Raw genomic sequence first — 20903 nt, 5'->3', positions numbered from 1 at the left:
CTGGTGCACCTGGCACCTACTACCATTCCCCGTGCAAAGGCACTTAAATATTTTTTCTTGCCCATTCACCCTCTGAATGGCACACATCCACAATCCATGTCTCTCCTCCCCTTCATCTGGAGACTCATCTCCCTCACTAACTTTAAGCACCAGCTGTCAGAGCAGCTCACCGATCACTGCACCTGTACATAGCCCATCTTGTAAATAGCCCATCCAACTGCCTCATCCCCATACTGTTATTATTTTTTTTTTTGCTCCTTTGCACCCCAGTATCTCTACTTGCACATTCATCTTCTGCACATGTATCACTCCAGTGTTTAATTGCTAAATTGTAGTTATTTCGCCACTATGGCCTATTTATTGCCTTACCTCCCTTATCTTACCTCATTTGCACACACTGTATATAAACTTTTTTTTCAACTTTTTTTTCTATTGTGTTATTGACTGGAGGTTTGTTTATTCCATGTGTAACTCTGTGTTGTTGTTTGTGTCGCACTGCTTTGCTTTATCTTGGCCAGGTCGCAGTTGTAAATGAGAACTTGTTCTCAACTGGCCTACCTGATTAAATAAATAAATAAAATCTACACTAATTGAAGTGGATTTAACATCAATACGGGATCATAGCTTTCATCTGGATTCACCTGGTCAGTCTGTCATGGAAAGAGCAGGTGTTCCTAATGTTTTGAACACTCAGTGTATTACACAACTGACTCAACTTTCTGTCATGTAGGATAGATAATGCAGTAGTTCTATGTAATAGATTTCTGTCTGCAACTCTCTGAACACCCCATTTCCACTTTTATGGAACTGACACAACTTTCTTTCGTATGGAATAGAGAAAAGTATCAAATACAGTTGTAACTGCACCGTTTAAAACATTCCATTCCATTGAATAGGCCTAAGCCTCACACTTTACCACCATATGAACATGAAAGGACACAAGGGGAGGAAGCCGTGTCGGAGAATTGGGACGCGGCCCATGGATCTGTTAGAGTGTTTGGAGTTGAGAAGATTGCAGTTAGCGAGACAGAGCAGGAGAAACCACAGGCAGGAACCTCCTCTGCTCTGAATTAGCCAACAAAACACTGCCTTCTGTAGTCAGCTGTCTCTCTCTCTCCGAGCTCCACTAAGGCTGCTCTAGCTAGCTGTCTCTCTCTCAGAGCTCCACCAAGGCTGCTCTAGTTAGCTGTCTCTCTCTCTCAGAGCTCCACTAAGGCTGCTCTAGCTAGCTGTCTCTCTCTCTCCGAGCTCCACTAAGGCTGCTCTAGCTAGCTGTCTCTCTCTCTCAGAGCTCCACCAAGGCTGCTCTAGTTAGCTGTCACTGCAGACCCACTCCCTAATGCCTTAAACACAGCTTTCCCTGTTAAAGATCTACGCATGGACGTCTGTGAAACCGCGCTGTGGTCAGAGAGTTTGTAACGGTCGTCATATTTTTCCTCCTCCTCGGATGAGGAGAGGCGAGAAGGATTGGACCAAAATGCAGCGTAGGTGGAATACATGATGATTTTAATAATAATAACGAAGACGAAAATATACTTGAGCAAACTACAAAACAATAAACGAAGTCAACAGACCTGAACAAACGAACTTACATAATAACACGAAGAACGCACGAACAGGAACAGACTACATACATGAACGAAAACGAAACAGTCCCGTGTGGTGCGACATACACAGACACGGAAGACAATCACCCACAAAACAAACAGTGAGAACAGCCTACCTTAATATGGTTCTCAATCAGAGGAAACGTCAAACACCTGCCTCTAATTGAGAACCATATCAGGCAACACATTAAACCCAACATAGAAACACATAACATAGAATGCCCACCCCAACTCACGCCCTGACCAACTAAACACATACAAAAACAATGGAAAACAGGTCAGGAACGTGACAGAACCCCCCCCTCAAGGTGCGAACTCCGGGCGCACAACCAAAGTCTAGGGGAGGGTCTGGGTGGGCATCTGTCCACGGTGGCGGCTCCGGCTCCGGACGTGGTCCCCACCCCACCATAGTCAATCCCCGCTTCCGTAGCCTCCTCCAAATGGCCACCCTCCAAATTAACCCTACTGGATTAAGGGGCAGCACCGGAATGAGGGGCAACACCGGAATGAGGGGCAGCTCCGGACTGAGGGGCAGCTCCGGACTGAGGGGCAGCTCCGGACTGAGGGGCAGCTCCGGACTGAGGGGCAGCACCGGACTGAGGGGCAGCACCGGACTGGCTGGCTGGCTCTGGCGGATCCTGGCTGGCTGGCTCTGGCGGATCCTGGCTGGCTGGCTCTGGCGGATCCTGGCTGGCTGGCTCTGGCTGCTCATGGCTGGCTGGCTGGCTCTGGCTGCTCATGGCTGGCTGGCTGGCTCTGGCTGCTCATGGCTGGCTGGCGGCTCTGGCTGCTCATGGCTGGCTGGCTGCTCATGGCTGGCTGGCGGCTCTGGCTGCTCATGGCTGGCTGGCGGCTCTGGCTGCTCATGGCTGGCTGGCGGCTCTGGCTGCTCATGGCTGGCTGGCGGCTCTGGCTGCTCATGGCTGGCTGGCGGCTCTGGCTGCTCATGGCTGGCTGGCGGCTCTGGCTGCTCCTGTCTGGCGGAAGGCTCTGGCTGCTCCTGTCTGGCGGAAGGCTCTGGCTGCTCCTGTCTGGCGGAAGGCTCTGGCTGCTCCTGTCTGGCGGACGGCTCTAGCGGCTCCTGTCTGGCGGACGGCTCTAGCGGCTCCTGTCTGGCGGACGGCTCTGAAGGCTCAGGACAGACGGGCGGCTTTGAAGGCTCAGTACAGACGGGCGGCTTTGCAGGCTCAGTACAGACGGGCAGTTCAGGCGGCGCTTGGCAGACGGACAGCTCAGACGGCGTTGGGCAGACGGGCAGTTCAGACGGCGTTGGGCAGACGGGCAGTTCAGGCGCCGCTGGGCAGACGGCAGACTCTGGCCGGCTGAGGCGCACTGTAGGCTTGGTGCGTGGTGTAAGCACTGGTGGTACTGGGCTGGGGCGGGGAGGTGGCGCCGGATATACCGGACCATGCAGGCGTACTGGCTCCCTTGAGCACTGAGCCTGCCCAACCTTACCTGGTTGTATGCTCCCCGTAGCCCGACCAGTGCGGGGAGGTGGAATAACCCGCACTGGGCTATGTGGGCGAACCGGGGACACCATGCGTAAGGCTGGTGCCATGTATGCCGGCCCGAGGAGACGCACTGGTGGCCAGATGCGTTGGGCCGGCTTCATGACATCCGGCTCAATACTCAATCTAGCCCTGCCAGTGCGGGGAGGTGGAATAACCCGCACCGGGCTAAGCACACGTACAGGAGACACCGTGCGCTTTACCGCATAACACGGTGTCTGCCCGTACTCTCGCTCTCCACGGTAAGCTCGGGGAGTTGGCGCAGGTCTCCTACCTGACTTCGCCACACTCCCTTGTAGCCCCCCCCCAAGAAATTTTTGGGCTTGACTCACAGGCTTCCGTGCTAGTCGCGTACCCTCATAACTCCGGTTCCTCTCTCCGGTTGCCTCTGCTCTCCTAATCGCCTCCAGCTGTTCCCATGGGAGGCGATCCCTTCCAGCCAGGATCTCCTCCCATGTGTAGCAACCCTTGCCGTCCAAAACATCCTCCCATGTCCATTCCTCCTTCGTGCGCTGTTGCTTTCTCCCACGCCGCTTGGTCCTTGGTTGGTGGGTGATTCTGTAACGGTCGTCATATTTTTCCTCCTCCTCGGATGAGGAGAGGCGAGAAGGATTGGACCAAAATGCAGCGTAGGTGGAATACATGATGATTTTAATAATAATAACGAAGACGAAAATATACTTGAGCAAACTACAAAACAATAAACGAAGTCAACAGACCTGAACAAACGAACTTACATAATAACACGAAGAACGCACGAACAGGAACAGACTACATACATGAACGAAAACGAAACAGTCCCGTGTGGTGCGACATACACAGACACGGAAGACAATCACCCACAAAACAAACAGTGAGAACAGCCTACCTTAATATGGTTCTCAATCAGAGGAAACGTCAAACACCTGCCTCTAATTGAGAACCATATCAGGCAACACATTAAACCCAACATAGAAACACATAACATAGAATGCCCACCCCAACTCACGCCCTGACCAACTAAACACATACAAAAACAATGGAAAACAGGTCAGGAACGTGACAGAGTTGCGTAAAGTGCTCCAGAAATGGCTGCTTTCACATTATCATGACTCCCGTGGTCTTACTTGAGTACAAAAATAGAAGGGGGACAATTGACAAATGCTACCATGGAGGAACTGGAAGAGTTACCACGCTAACACAAATGTAGCGTTATAATAGCTCGAAGCCACACAATGTTTCAAGTTGATGTATGGAATCAGTTTACAAACGTAATCACTCCGTATTGTTTGGTCACAAGGAATGCCCCCTACAGACACTTTTCTTTCCCCTCCCCTCTTGACCCGATAGAAATAGAATGACTGAAATTGGTATTCCCATTGGACCTAAGTCTATAGTGCCTTGCAAAAGTATTCATCCCACTTGGTGTTTTTCCTATTTTGTTGCATTACAACCTGTAATTTAAATAGATTTTTATTTGGATTTCATGTAATAGACATACACAAAATAGTCCAAATTGGTGAAGTGAAATTTAAAAAAATTACTTGTTTAAAAAATTAATAAAATTTAAATTAAATACGAAAAAGTGGTGCGTGCGTATGTATTCACCCCCTTTGTTATGAAGCCCCTAAATAAGATCTGGTGCAACCAATTACCTTCAGAAGTCACATAATTAATTAAATAAAGTCCACCTGTGTGCAATCTAAGTGTCACATGATCTCAGTATATATACATCTGTTCTGAAAGGCCCCAGAGTCTGCAACACCACTAAGCAAGGGGGACCACCAAGTAAGCGGCACCATGAAGATCGAGGAGCTCTCCAAACAGGTCAGGGACAAAGTTGTGGATAAGTACAGATCATGGTTGGATTATAAAATATCTGAAACTTTGAACATCCCACGCAGCACCATTTAAATCCATTATTAAAACATGGAAATAATATGGCACCACAACAAACCTGCCAAGAGAGGGCCGCCACCAAAACTCACAGACCAGGCAAGGAGGGCATTAATCAGAGAGGCAACATAGAGACCAAAAATAACCCTGAAGGAGCTGCAAAGCTCCACAGCCGGAGATCGGAGTATCTGTCCATAGTACCACTTTAAGCCGTACACTCCACAGAGCTGGGCTTTACGGAAGAGTGGCCAGAAAGAGCCATTGCTTAAAGAAAAAAATAAGGAAACACGTTTGGTGTTCACCAAAAGGCATGTGGGAGACTCCCCAAACATATGGAAGAAGGTACACTGGTCAGATGAGACAAAAATTGTGCTTTTTGGCCATCAAGGAAAACGCTGGTGCAAACCCAACACCTCTCATCACCCCGAGAACACCATCTCCAAAATGAAGCATGGTGGTGGGTGGCAGCATCATGCTGTGGGGATGTTTTTCATCGGCAGGGACCGGGAAACTGGTCAGAATTGAAGGAATGATGGATGCCGCTAAATACAGGGAAATTCTTGAGTGAAACCTGTTTGTCTTCCAGAGATTTGAGACTGGGACGGAGGTTAGAGCTTCCAGCACGACAATGACCCTAAGCATACTGCTAAAGCAACACTTGAGTGGTTTAAGGGGAAACATTTAAATGTCTTGGAATGGCCTAGTCAAAGCCCAGATCTCAATCCAATTGAGAATCTGTGGTATGACTTAAAGATTGCTGTACACCAGCGGAACCCATCCAACTTGAAGGAGCTAGAGCAGTTTTGCCTTGAAGAATGGGCAAAAATCCCAGTGGCTAGATGTGCCAAGTTTATAGACATACCCCAAGAGACTTGTAGCTGTAATTGCTGCAAAAGGTGGCTCTACAAAGTATTACCTTTGGGGTGGTGAATAGTTACGCATGCTCAAGTGGTCTTTTGTTGCAGCGGCAGGCCCCTCCCTCCCCATCCCTGTGTAACGTGTATAATAATGTTTTTTATTTAGTTACAGCAGCGATAGGGCCACCCTGAGATAGCTAGATTAAATATTGTGTGTGTCAGAGGAGAGGAGGGAATAGCATTTCAGTTTTTTTGTCTTATTTCTTGTTTGTTTCACAATAAAAAATATTTTACATCTTCAAAGTGGTAGGCATGTTGTGTAAATGAAATGATACAAACCCCCCAAAAATCAATTTTCATTCCATGTTGTAAGGCAATAAAATAGGAAATATGCCAAGGGGGTGAATACTTTGGACCTATACAGTGGCTTGCGAGTGGCCATACTGAGCATTCCCTAGAGAGTTCCAGTTAAATTGCAGTGGTGTTAGGGGCTTTGTCCATTCTAGTTATTCTGTGCTTGATCCTCCCTTCTTTCTGTAGATTACCAGGGCAGCTTTCAGAGCTGCTTCCATTTTGGAGACTCGTACAGAATGGAACAGTCTGTGAGTGGTGTTCATGTACCAGTGGACTCACATGGTTACACTTCCCACCAGAACAACGGCTTCCACATGTCCAGTACCAGCAGTGGCTCTGCTGCGGGTGAGACCTGGCGTAGATCATCTCAACTTCCTCCTTCTCCTCTAACAGTTTTTGTTTTGTTTTCCTGTCATTATTTTCCCCCTCCTTGTTCATTGAATGAGAAGTGTGTGTGTGTGTGTGTGCACTAAAATCAATAATTGAATTATTTCTGTATGTTGATCAAGCCAACTATTTCCCCACACACTAAACAGTGTAGCATCAAATTTGATTGTGTGTCTAATTCAGTGGTCTCCTCCCCCAGGCTTCAGCTTGGCACAGGACCTCCAGGGATCAGGGGAGTGCCAGTTCTCCTCCAGCCCAGAGGAGAACATCTTCTTCCAGGTGAACAGCTTCGACCGCAGCCTGAGCCAGATGTCCTCCGTCTACACAGAGACATAGAGGACCTGATGTTCCCCTGGGTATCGCTATACGGGCGATGTATCTCAATAGTCTGGAGTGGCATCCATTCCTTACAAGTTTGTTCTGTTCTAAAGGAAACAATATAATTGAAAACAATCTACTGCTCTTGAACGACTGTCAGTCATAACTCTGTAACAAGACAAGAGCTTCCTACAGCCCTGCCCAACAGATTTCACATGGACTCAGATGCATCCAAATGGACACATTTCCAACTAAGACATAACCTAGTTCAGAATTTCCTCTCTCTCTCTCTTTCTACATTGTTCAATCTACTAGGGACTGAAATGTAGAAAAATATATAATGTTGCAGTGTTTTTACAGTGGATGAAATGCCTTGGTTATTTGTTTAGATTGTCTGAAGATATTTCTGGAAGGTAAATGGAGGGGTGGTGGATGGTCATACATGAAATATTCTGGAACACAGTCAAATCTACTTTGTGTATAAATGTACAGTTTGTTTAAAGCAGTCTTTTGAAAGTTTGTTATTTCCAAGTTTAAGAAATAAATAATTGTACAATAACACAATTGTGACTTAATGTTATATGATGTACATGTAATGTAAGTGCCTTAATGTGTTTGGACCCCAGGAAGAGTAGCTGCTGCCTTGGCAACAGCTAATGGGGATCCCTAATAAATACATATCTTATGGCACATCCACAGAACTAGCACAGCTGCAAGGTAATGCCATGTCAGTAAAATAACACTATTTTAAGTATCGGAGGAGCATTCAAACAAAACAGTGGTCAGGTATTCTTCTCCTTTTCCTATAAGCCTTGCTTGGTAGTAAAACATGGTTATAGCACCAAGTACAGCGTCTGTGCCTCAAATAACTAGCACTGTATCTGCTATAATGTGAAATGAATATGCCCAAGATAAAAGCAGCAGCACTACAAAGTAGTGTATGTGAAGTTACAGAAAAATTACACAGTGTTGGACAGTTCGACACACCGGTAAGAAGAACACCAACGATTGACATACTCTGCCCTCTTGTGAGCACTCTCAGCTTTTCACAGTGACATTATGAAAAGGAATGCAGTTGTATTGAGACAATTTGTGATGACTGTTCTCTCTCCATAGGTTCACAGCCAGTTAGACTGGGTTTTCCAAACTCGGTCAATGGGCACATTTTGGTTTTGGCCTAGAACTACACATCCACAAAAAAAGAAAATCAACTCATTATCAAGCTTTGATTATTTGAATCAGCTGTGTAGTGCTTGGGCAAAAACCAAAACATGCCCTTCTCGGGGTTCCCCAGGACCAAGTTTGCAAAATGCTGCCATAGGGAATATTGCAGGAGGCTTCACAAATAAATATCCAGATAATGTTTTTGCAAAATGTTTAAATTGACAGTGAATTGAATTCAGGTACAGTTAGACACAGTGTGTGATTATGAATATAATAATGATAATAAATACATAATTTGGTGGGTGCTTATATTTGTCCTATTCAATTGGAAATGCGTTTCTCTTTGCATATCCCAACACGCCCTGAGACACCCTCGGAGAGTGGGGTCACGGCCATATCCTTCACGTCTTCTTGCTCTTCCTGCTGAGGTAGCTCTGATAGTAGAAGTTGCTGAAGAGTAGGATGAGGCTGACACAGTAGAAAAACACATAGGCATTCATGGAGTCTGGGAAGTCACACTCAGTGAAGAGGTTGTAGCCTGTGTGAGTGGTCAGCAGGACAAACTGGAGCTGAAACCACCGTCAGGAGAACATTGTTTTAGATTCAGACAGTTGAGGTACAACCTTAGATATCTCCGTTCATAATCACGATCTGTTTCCTACCACACGTAAGGCCTAGATTCAATCAGTTATAACCGACAATTGCATAGCCTATTATTGCTTTTGTATAGGTTACATCGGAGGTGTAACCGTGGTGGAGCTGTCAAATCCACAATCGTCTCCAAGTGTTATCGCTGTCGTCGCCATTGGATGCACCATGTGGCATTAGTAGAAATCCAATGCAGACGTGTTACAAAACCAAACACTGAAATGTGTGAAGTAATCTACACCTCGACTAGGCTGATATAATTCCTTAGCCTATCGTTGAATGGTTTTCACTTTGAGTGTCATAGTTTCTATATAGCCTACACGTTCTTGTTGTGCACTATTAACACGGGTGGGATTTAAGGACGGGTGTGGTTTCTTGACAATGACCACAAGAGCAACCGCTCACCAATTTGACTACTCTAACAGTTACAACTCCCACATCATCATGAACAAAAGCAATAATAGGCTATGCAGTTGTTGGTTATGGTGGGTTAACACTGAACTGATTGAATCCACGTCTTAATCCCTATACTCTAAGCTTCTGTAGTAGCCAACCAATTCACAAACCCCAGATGTATCCCCTTTTTCTTAAACCTCACTAGATGTCTGCAGAGCTGTAGATAGAGCCACTCACCAGCTGAAGTGACGTCAGATAGCGTTTCCACCATAAGTACTTTTGCATGTGAGGCCCAAGAGCAGCCAGTCCGTAGTAGGAGTACATTACAGTGTGGACGAAGGTGTTGAGAAGACCAATGCAGAACGCTAGGAGAGAGAGGAACACAAAACATCTCAACTATCTGTTACGCATCATGAATGGTATGGACAATTTGCTAGGACCCCATTAATCATTTTAGATTTATATTTGAGTAATTTAGCAGACACTCTTATTCAGAGCGACTTACAATGAATGTCTATTTGTAAGTCTAGCAGGTGCCTACTAGGTGTTGAGAAGTCCCAACAGAGAGTTGATAAAACATCTTAATTAAACAAATCTATGGCAGCCCTGAAGCATTCCATATGCGTTGATACAGAGCATTAACGAATAGGATACAGAGTTTTTCCTGGTCTTCGTACTGCTAGACTTACATTGGCCTCCAGCCAGGTACTTCGCCCCTGCCCACCAGTTGAAGATCATGGTGCCATGGTGATAGACATGCAGGAAGGTCAGCTGACTGTTCTTCTTCCTCAGGATGAAAAACACCTGTGAAATGGAGAGTTTGTAATGGGTTTGAAATGGATCTCCAATGTTTCACATGAGTCTGACGTTAATCCTGGGTCATATTGATTAATGCACACCGTAGGAAAACGTTTTGCAACGGAACACGAAAATGAGCGTTTCCTGGACAAGTAGTCCCCATTTCACTTTGTTTTCTTCAGTTTGATGCCTAATGAATATGACCCTGATTTTCAATGTGTTTTACCGTGTCAGCCAATTCTATGACCTTGGAGAAGAAAAACCACCAGCATGCTTTGGCCATCTGGTGAAACAAACAGACAGAGAGTTATCCACTGTTATGGCCAGGGCTTTGGGACAGTCTTCAGAGATGGAATAGATATGTATACTATTTGGGGGCATTTTCCAGTTAGGTCAACTATGTGAGAGGTCCAACGGTTTGTGTCCAGTAGGGACTATTCAGACACACTCTTACCCTCATCGCCAGTGGGCTAGTACTGTAATCCACAGGTTGACACAAGTAACTGTAGTTAGACAGCATGGACGTGACCAAGAACTGCAACATAAAAACCTTTATTGGTCAGGTGAAACATTTCATAATAAAACGTAAATTAGGCCCATTTCTATGGCTGCTGAACACACACACACAAACACGTTTAAAGAGAAATCCACCAATTTTGATGGCAGTTGGAGCACACCTCGTGGAACATGTAGACAGACAGGCAGACCATGGCGAAGTTGTAGACAATGAGCACAGCCTTGAGGTCAACAGGTTGCCTGTGTTTCATCAGCTTGGGCCCAGCCCAGACCACACCGAGATAGAGGAGGAATATAGAAGCCACTGGCATGGGAGAGTAGACCAGTAACCATGGATCTGTCCTCTTATCTGGAAGTAAACATGGTAGCCCACTGTATTCATCTCACTTTTAAAATGTTAATATTCTGTTAACTCATTCCCAATTAATGTTGTTGACTCATCCTATACTCATCCTGTACTCATCCTGTACCTGTACAAAGTATAAAAAACACTTACAAAACCCCACCTCAAAGTTGTATCTCAAAACAGACCTTTTCAAAAATGCTTGCTATTTCCTTAGTTAATATGACGTCAAGATTAGCTGAGCTGGACAATGAGCAGCTACATGTCGTGAATATTTTTAATGACCGGTATACGCTCACACCATTCTGTTCTTAGCGTACACCCACAACTTTTAAAAACACAGAAAATCTGTTTTTTATACTGAACAAAAATATAAACGCAACATGTAAAGTGTTGGTCCCATGTTTCATGAGCTAAAATAAAAGATCCCAGAAATGTTTCATACGCACTGAAAGCTTATCCCTGTTCGTGAGCATTTCTCCTTTGCCAAGATAATCCATCCACCTGACAGGTATGGCATATCAAGAAGCTGATTAAACAGCATGATCGTTACACAGGTGCTGGGGACAATAAAAGGCCCCTCTAATATGTGCAGTTTTGTCAAACACAATGCCACAAATGTCTCAAGCTGAGGGAGCATGCAATTGGCTTGCTGACTGCAGGAATGTCCACCAGAGCTGTGACAAATAATGTAATGTTCATTTCTCTAGCATAAGCCGTCTCCAACGTAATTTTAGAGAATTTGGCAGTACGTCCAAACAGTCTCACAACCGCAGACCATGTGTAACCATGCCAACCCAGGATTTCCACATCCGGCTTCTTCACCTGCGGGATCATCTGAGACCAGCCACCCGGACAGCTGATGAAACTGAGGAGTATTTCTGTCAGTAATAAAGCCCTTTTGTGGGGAAAAACCCATTCTGATTGGCTGGGCCTGACTCCCAAGTGGGTGGGCCTATGCCCTCCCAGGCCCACCCATGGTTGTGCCCCTGCCCAGTCATGTGAAATCCATAGGTTAGGACCTAATGAATTGATTTCAGTTTACTGATTTCTTTATATGAACTGTAACTCGGTAAAAAAAAAATATTAATAATTTTTTATATATTTAAAAATATATATATAATAATAATAATTTAAAATTATTATTTTTTTTTTTTAAATCCCTGAAATTGTTGCATGTTGCATTTATATTTTTGTTCAGTATAACATACTTGATTACCATTTATTGGAAGGAAAACTGTTTAACTCATATTGTCATTAATTCTAGCTCATATTTCATAGAAATCAGGAAACCCTGGACAGTGTAGGCCTACTGGACAGTACTAACAACCAGCAGACAATACACATTTACATTTTAGTCACTTAACAGACGATCTTATCTACAGTGACTTACAGTCAGTGCATTCAGCACAGTATATTTGCAGTACTAGTATTACAGTGCCATTCTTTTCTACATATTTTTTAAACTAATTTTATACTGAATGTTAGCAGACCTTCAAACAAAACCTAATATTAGATAAAGGGAACCTGAGTTTACAGATAACTAAAAATATTGATACTTACACTACATGACCAAAGACATAGTAGACCCCTTAAGATTAGTGGAGTCGGCTGTTTCAGCTATACCCGTTGCTGACAGGGGTATAAAATCGAGCATACAGCCATAGCAATCTACATAGACAAACATTGGCAGTAGAATGACCCGTACTGAAGAGCTCAGTGAGTTTCAACATGGCACCATCTTAGGATGCCACCTTTCCCACAAGTCAGTTCGTCAAATTTCTGACCTGCTAGAGCTACATTGGTCAACCGTAAGTGCTGTTATTGTGAAGTGGACACGTCTAGGAGCAACCACGGCTCAGCTGTGAAGTGGTAGGTCACACAAGCTCACTGGACTGCCGAGTGCTGAAGCACTTAGCTTGTAAAAATCGTCTGTCCTCGGTTGCAACACTCACTCAGTTCCAAACTGCCTCTGGAAGCAATGTCAGCACAATAACTGTTAGTTGGGAGCTTCAGGAAATGGGTTTCCATGGCCGAGCAGCCGCACACAAGCCTAAGATCACCATGTGCAATGCCAAGCATCGGCTGGAGGGTGTAAAGCTCGCCGCCATTGGACTCTGGAGCAGTGGAAACGCGTTCCCTGGAGTGATGAACCACGCGTCACCATCTGGCAGTCCGACGGACGAATCAGGGTTTGACCGTTGGTATGAGGTTCTTACTGTGGAATGCAGTGTTTGGTTTTCGCCAGGCATAATGGGAGCCATGCCATCCAAAAAGTTTACTCAAGTTAGCCAAAAACAATCACATGGAAGCACCTGGATGATTATCAAGACTCTTGGAAGAATGTTCTATGGACAGATGATTCAAAAGTATAACTTTTAGGACGACATGGGTCCCAATATGCCTGGTGAACCTTATACCAACGGTCAAGCATGGTGGTGGTATTGTGATGGTTTGGGGATGCTTTACTGCTTTAGGACCTGGACGACTTGCCTTAATAGAAGGAACCATGAATTATGCTCTGTATCAGAGAATTCTACAGGAGAATGTCAGGACACCTGTCTGTGAGCGGAAACACAGCTGGGTCATACAGCACGACAATGATCCAAAACACACAATTAGGTCTACGTGAAAATGGCTAAAAAGCAACACATTTTAAGGTTTGGAATGGCCTAGTAAAAGTCCAGACCTAATCCCAATTGAGATTTTGTGGCAGAACTTGAAACAAGCAGTTCATGCTTGAAAACCCACAAATGTCACTGAGTTACAGCAGTTCTGCATGGAAAAGTGGGCCAAAGTTCCTCCACAGTGACGTGAGAGACTGATCAACAACTACAGGAAGTGTTTGGTTGGAGTCATTGCAGCTAAAGGTGGCAGAACCAGTTATTGAGTGTAAGGGGGCAATTCCTTTTTCACACAGGGGCTTTGGGTGTTGTATAACTTTGTTAAGGAAATAAATTAACTAAGTATGTAATTGTTGTGTTATTTGTTGACTTGGGTTCCCTTTATCTAATAGGTTTAGGTTGAAGATCTGATAACTTTCAGTTTATGAAAAAATGCAAAAGTAGAGAAAATTAGAAAGGAGGTAAATACGTTTTTACAGCACTGGGTACACAACTGGAGCTGGATTGACCGTATAAGTAGTACATTTTGATATCTGTTGACTGTGTGAGGGAGGCTGATGGTGAATGTCCTACGTGTATCAATTGCAACTAGATAATCCAGTCCTGTGACATTTTGTGTTGCGGGCTGAATCACAAAAAAGTCTAGTAGGCCCCTATATTGTCAGTGGCCTATCATAAAATCTAAACACAAATTCTGAAATACCTCCATTCTCCAACATCCACTGGTGCATGGACTGAACGCTTTGCCATGCTGAAGCCATTTGACACTGTTGGAACAGGAAGTTGGTCATTGATTATAGTGATAATCCTTACTTAAAACAATTACAAAATGAGGCTGGAGAAATGTAACCACTCAAATTCATAGACAGAGCTATGGATGCAAGGACTGACCATCCATGAAATCAAATGTAAAGTTTACATTTACGTTGTTTACGAACATTGGAGTACAACAAGCTTATATTTTGAGCTCTGACCTAAGCTCATGAGGCATTTATAATTTATATTGTTTAAGAATCAATGGGTATAACCAAGGATCATCAAAAGTCGTGCTATAAATTCTCAGACAACCCAAAGATTCCTTGATGCCCTTCCAGACTCCCCCTGCCTACCCAAGGACGTCAGAGGACAAAAATCAGTTAACCACCTAACTGAGGAACTCAATTTAACCTTGCGCAATACCCTAGATGCAGTCGCACCCCTAAAAACATTTGTCATAAGAAACTAGCTCCCTGGTATACAGAAAATACCCGAACTCTGAAGCAAGCTTCCAGAAAATTGGAACGGAAATGGCACCACACCAAACCGGAAGTCTTCCGACTAGCTTGGAAAGACAGTAGCGTGCAGTATCGAAGAGCCCTCACTGCTGCTCGATCCTCCTATTTTTCCAACTTAATTGAGAAAAATAAGAACAATCCAAAATGTATTTTTGATACTGTCACAAAGCTAACTAAAAAGCAGAATTCCACAAGAGAGGATGGCTTTCACTTCAGCAGTGATAAATTCAAGAACATCTTTGATGAAAAGATCATGACCATTAGAAAGCAAATTACAGACTCCTCTTTAAATCTGCGTATTCCTCCAAAGCTCAGTTGTCCTGAGTCTGCACAACTCTGCCAGGACCTAGGATCAAGGGAGACACTCAAGTGTTTTAGTACTATATCTCTTGACACAATGATGAAAATAATCATGGCCTCTAAACCTTCAAGCTGCATACTGGACCCTATTCCAACTAAACTACTGAAAGAGTTGCTTCCTGTGCTTGGCCTTCCTATGTTGAACATAATAAACGGCTCTCTATCTACCAGATGTGTACCAAACTCACTAAAAGTGGCCGTAATAAAGCCTCTCTTGAAAAAGCCAAACCTTGACCGAGAAAATATAAAAAACTAATCGGCCTATATCGAATCTCCCATTCCTCTCAACAATGTTAGAAAAAGCTGTTGCGCAGCAACTCACTGCCTTCCTGAAGACAAACAATGTATACGAAATGCTTCAGTCTGGTTTTAAACCCCATCAGAGCACTGAGACTGCACTTGTGAAGGTGGTAAATGACCTTTTTAATGGCGTCAGACCGAGGCTCTGCATCTGTCCTCGTGCTCCTAGACCTTAGTGCTGCTTTTGATACCATCGAGCACCACATTCTTTTGGAGAGATTGGAAACCCAAATTGGTCTACACAGACAAGTTCTGGCCTGGTTTAGATCTTATCTGTCGGAAAGATATCAGTTTGTCTCTGTGGATGGTTTGTCCTCTGACAAATCAACTGTAAATGTCGGTGTTCCTCAAGGTTCCGTTTTAGGACCACTATTGTTTTCACTATACAGTGGGGAGAACAAGTATTTGATAACCTGCAAAATCGGCAGTGTTTCCTACTTACAAAGCATGTAGAGGTCTGTAATTTTTATCATAGGTACACTTCAACTGTGAGAGACGAAATCTAAAACAAAAATCCAGAAAATCAAATTGTATGATTTTTAAGTAATTAATTTGCATTTTATTGCATGACATAAGTATTTGATCACCTACCAACCAGTAAGAATTCCGGCTCTCACAGACCTGTAAGTTTTTCTTTAAGAAGCCCTCCTGTTCTCCACTCATTACCTGTATAAAAGACACCTGTCCACACACTCAATCAAACAGACTCCAACCTCTCCACAATGGCCAAGACCAGAGAGCTGTGTAAGGACATCAGGGATAAAATTGTAGACCTGCACAAGGCTGGGATGGGCTACAGGACAATAGGCAAGCAGCTTGGTGAGAAGGCAACAACTGTTGGCGCAATTATTAGAAAATGGAAGAAGTTCAAGATGACGGTCAATCACCCTCGGTCTGGGGCTCCATGCAAGATCTCACCTCGTGGGGCATCAATGATCATGAGGAAGGTGAGGGATCAGCCCAGGACTACACGGCAAGACCTGGTCAATGACCTGAAGAGAGCTGGGACCACAGTCTCAAAGAAAACCATTAGTAACACACTACGCCGTCATGGTTTAAAATCCTGCAGCGCAGGGGGACCCCCTGCTCAAGCCAGCGCATGTCCAGGCCCGTCTGAAGATTGCCAATGACCATCTGGATGATCCAGGCGGAGGAATGGGAGAAGGTCATGTGGTCTGATGAGACAAAAATAGAGCTTTTTGGTCTAAACTCCACTCGCCGTGTTTGGAGGAAGAAGAAGGATGAGTACAACCCCAAGAACACCATCCCAACCGTGAAGCATGGAGGTGGAAACATCATTCTTTGAGGATGCTTTTCTGCAAAGGGGACAGGACGACTGCACTGTATTGAGGGGGGGATGGATGGGGCCATGTATCACGAGATCTTGGCCAACAACCTCCTTCCCTCAGTAAGAGCATTGAAGATGGGTCGTGGCTGGGTCTTCCAGCATGACAACGACCCGAAACACACAGCCAGGGCAACTAAGGAGTGGCTCCGTAAGAAGCATCTCAAGGTCCTGGAGTGGCCTAGCCAGTCTCCAGACCTGAACCCAATAGAAAATCTTTGGAGGGAGCTGAAAGTCCGTATTGCCCAGCGACAGCCCCGAAACCTGAAGGATCTGGAGAAGGTCTGTATGGAGGAGTGGGCCAAATACCCTGCTGCAGTGTGTGCAAACCTGGTCAAGAACTACAGGAAACGTATGATCTCTGTAATTGCAAACAAAGGTTTCTGTACCAAATATTAAGTTCTGCTTTTCTGATGTATCAAATACTTATGTCATGCAATAAAATGCAAATGAATTACTTGAAAATCATACAATGTGATTTTCTGGATTTTTGTTTTAGATTCCGTCTCTCACAGTTGAAGTGTACCTATGATAAAAATGACAGACCTCTACATGCTTTGTAAGTAGGAAAACCTGCAAAATCGGCAGTGAATCAAATACACTGCTCAAAAAAATAAAGGGAACACTTAAACAACACAATGTAACTCCAAGTCAATCACACTTCTGTGAAATCAAACTGTCCACTTTGGAAGCAACACTGATTGACAATAAATTTAACATGCTGTTGTGCAAATGGAATAGACAAAAGGTGGAAATTATAGGCAATTAGTAAGACACCCCCAAAAAAGGAATGGTTCTGCAGGTGGTGACCACAGACCACTTCTCAGTTCCTATGCTTCCTGGCTGATGTTTTGGTCACTTTTGAATGCTGGCGGTGCTTTCACTCTAGTGGTAGCATGAGACGGAGTCTACAACCCACACAAGTGGCTTAGGTAGTGCAGGTCATCCAGGATGGCACATCAATGCGAGCTGTGGCAAAAAGGTTTGCTGTGTCTGTCAGCGTAGTGTCCAGAGCATGGAGGCGCTACCAGGAGACAGGCCAGTACATCAGGAGACGTGGAGGAGGCCGTAGGAGGGCAACAACCCAGCAGCAGGACCGCTACCTCCGCCTTTGTGCAAGGAGGTGCACTGCCAGAGCCCTGCAAAATGACCTCCAGCAGGCCACAATGTGCATGTGTCTGCTCAAACGGTCAGAAACAGACTCCATGAGGGTGGTATGAGGGCCCGACGTCCACAGGTGGGGGTTGTGCTTACAGCCCAACACCGTGCAGGACGTTTGGCATTTGCCAGAGAACACCAAGATTGGCAAATTCGCCACTGGCGCCCTGTGCTCTTCACAGATGAAAGCAGGTTCACACTGAGCACATGAGCACATGTGACAGACGTGACAGAGTCTGGAGACGCCGTGGAGAACGTTCTGCTGCCTGCAACATCCTCCAGCATGACCGGTTTGGCGGTGGGTCAGTCATGGTGTGGGGTGGCATTTCTTTGTGGGGCCGCACAGCCCTCCATGGGCTCGCCAGAGGTAGCCTGACTGCCATTAGGTACCGAGATGAGATCCTCAGACCCCTTGTGAGACCATATGCTGACACATGCACATTTGTGGCCTGCTGGAGGTCATTTTGCAGGGCTCTGGCAGTGCACCTCCTTGCACAAAGGCGGAGGTAGCGGTCCTGCTGCTGGGTTGTTGCCCTCCTACGGCCTCCTCCACGTCTCCTGATGTACTGGCCTGTCTCCTGGTAGCGCCTCCATGCTCTGGACACTACGCTGACAGACACAGCAAACCTTTTTGCCACAGCTCGCATTGATGTGCCATCCTGGATGAACTGCACTACCTGAGCCACTTGTGTGGGTTGTAGACTCCGTCTCATGCTACCACTAGAGTGAAAGCACCGCCAGCATTCAAAAGTGACCAAAACATCAGCCAGGAAGCATAGGAACTGAGAAATGGTCTGTGGTCACCACCTGCAGAACCATTCCTTTTTTGGGGGTGTCTTACTAATTGCCTATAATTTCCACCTTTTGTCTATTCCATTTGCACAACAGCATGTTAAATTTATTGTCAATCAGTGTTGCTTCCTAAGTGGACAGTTTGATTTCACAGAAGTGTGATTGACTTGGAGTTACATTGTGTTGTTTAAGTGTTCCCTTTATTTTTTTGAGCAGTGTACTTGTTCTCCCCACTGTATATTTTACCTCTTGGGGATGTCATTCGAAAACATAATGTTAACTTTCACCGCTATGCGGATGACACACAGCTGTACATTTCGATGAAACATGGTGAAGCCCCAAAATTGCCCTCGCTGGAAGCCTGCGTTTCAGACATAAGGAAGTGGATGGCTGCAAATGTTCTACTTTTAAACTCGGACAAAACAGAAATGCTTGTTCTAGGTCCCAAGAAACAAAGATATCTTCTATTGAATCTGACAATTAATCTTCATGGTTGTACAGTCATCTCAAATAAAACTGTGAAGGACCTCGGCGTTACTCTGGACCCTGATCTCTCTTTTGACGAACATATCAAGACTGTTTCAAGGACAGCTTTTTTCCATCTACCTAATATTGCAAAAATCAGAAACTTTCTGTCCCAAAATTATGCAGAAAAATGTATCCATGCTTTTGTCACTTCTAGGTTAGACTACTGCAATGCTCTACTTTCAAGCTACCTGGAAAAAGCACTATATAAACTTCAGTTAGTGCTAAATACAGCTGCTAGAATCTTGACTAGAACAAAAGATTTGATCATATTACTCCAGTGCTAGCCTCTCTACACTGGCTTCCTGTTAAGGCAAGGGCTGATTTCAAGGTTTTACTGCTAACCTACAAAGTATTACATGGGCTTGCTCCTACCTATCTTTCCGATTTGGTCCTTCCGTACATACCTTTGGGGTTTTAGGCTGGGTTTCTGTACAGCACTTTGAGATATCAGCTGATGTAAGAAGGGCTATATAAATACATTTGATTTGATATATCATTGACTTATAAGTCCAAAAATGGATGTAGCAACATATAGTGTATTCACGACAACAGGGAACCTGGAGAAGAAAAAAAAACTCTGACTGGGGAAAAATTGCTTTGAACGGTCATCCAACTCAGAAACTTGGGCATCATCCTAGACCTCCAACTGATCTGAGCAAAGATCACTGGGGTGTATTCAAGAAGCCAATTCCACAACAACAACCATTTACTCCAAATTTTTTGTTTACTTTGCCATTTACTTTTGTTTACTTGGTAATGAAAGTTTGAGTTTATATTGGACAAATTCAGGTAGATCATTCCCAGTTTCGTTTGCTTCCGTTTGTGTCTTAAACTGTAAACGGTTCCAGTTGCAATACGCTATTGAGAGAGGCTGCCGTAGTCAGACCTGGACATCAAGAGAAGACAGGCTATGTGCACACTGGCCACACAATGAGGTGGAAACTGAGCTGCACTTCCTAACCTCTTGCCAAATGTATGACCATATTAGAGACACATATTTCCCTCAGATTACTCAGACCCACAAAGAATTTGAAAACAAACCCGATTTTGATAAACTCCCATTTCTATTGGGTGAAATACCACCGTGTGCCATCACAGCAGTAAGCTGTGACCTGTTGCCACAAGAAAAGGGCAACCAGTGAAGAACCAACACCATTGTAAATATAACCCATACTTTTTCCCTTTTGTACTTTAATTATTTGCACATTGTCACAACAGGGTATAAAGCCATAATATGACATATGAAATATCTCTACGCCTTTGACATTTCTGTGAGTGTAATGTTTACTGTAAAAAAATAAGAAATTCATACACATTTGTTTATCTATTTCACCTACTCTGGCAATGTAAACATATGTTTGCCATGCCAATAATGCCCTTTGAATTAAATTAGTAATTAATATATCCCTGATATCACGATTTGTCCCAGTCTGAGCTCGTTTTTTTCTTCTGAGTTCCCAGTTGTCGAGAACGCACCATAAGGATGCTCGCTTTAAATCACAAATGACGTCACTTTTCCCATAACCAAGTAGAGAGATACCATACAACAACCAACGCGTAGGATTCATAGTTTGCGTTCAAAAAATATATATCCTGGTTAGTTCATTGAATCACCAAATAATGTGGAGACAATTCATTGAATCACCAAATAATGTGGAGACAATTCATTGAATCACCAAATGTGTCATGTTTTTGCACGTTAGAGAGGCGTGGTAAAATCTCAAAGCTTGACACCCATTTAGTGGCCTTTA

At 44.4% G+C, this 20903-nt stretch overlaps 2 protein-coding genes across 2 annotated transcripts in view; one reads left to right on the top strand and one right to left on the bottom strand.

The window, feature by feature from the left end:
• Positions 1 to 6924, top strand: part of LOC120053824 (zinc finger protein GLIS1) — a 162536-nt gene extending 155612 nt beyond the window's left edge. The window contains exons 10-11 of the mRNA XM_039001086.1: positions 6388 to 6546; positions 6788 to 6924. Coding sequence (XP_038857014.1) covers positions 6388 to 6546; positions 6788 to 6924 — 296 coding nt within the window. The remainder of the gene's footprint in view (positions 1 to 6387; positions 6547 to 6787) is intronic.
• Positions 6925 to 8471: 1547 nt separating this feature from the next.
• On the bottom strand, positions 8472 to 14156 carry LOC120053356 (elongation of very long chain fatty acids protein 4-like). The gene is made up of 7 exons (XM_039000478.1): positions 14099 to 14156; positions 10590 to 10777; positions 10367 to 10447; positions 10139 to 10195; positions 9804 to 9918; positions 9352 to 9479; positions 8472 to 8639 (listed from the first exon to the last, which is right to left on the bottom strand). Exons 1-7 carry the CDS (start codon positions 14154 to 14156, stop codon positions 8472 to 8474), a joined length of 795 nt encoding a protein of 264 aa, XP_038856406.1.
• Positions 14157 to 20903: the final 6747 nt, after the last annotated feature.

Source organism: Salvelinus namaycush, chromosome 9 (assembly GCF_016432855.1).
Source record: "Salvelinus namaycush isolate Seneca chromosome 9, SaNama_1.0, whole genome shotgun sequence".
NCBI classification, from domain to species: Eukaryota; Metazoa; Chordata; class Actinopteri; order Salmoniformes; family Salmonidae; genus Salvelinus; species Salvelinus namaycush.
This window is presented reverse-complemented; position numbering and strand designations above follow the sequence as displayed.

Coding starts and splice junctions, on each gene's coding strand:
- LOC120053356 (XM_039000478.1), bottom strand. CDS start 14,156: ATGGCTTCAGCATGGCAAAGCGTTCAGTCCATGCACCAGTGGATGTTG. Junction 9,480..9,803: donor GTACCTGGCTGGAGGCCAAT/GTAAGTCTAGCA, acceptor TCTCTCTCCTAG/CGTTCTGCATTGGTCTTCTC. Junction 8,640..9,351: donor ATCTGACGTCACTTCAGCTG/GTGAGTGGCTCT, acceptor CGGTGGTTTCAG/CTCCAGTTTGTCCTGCTGAC.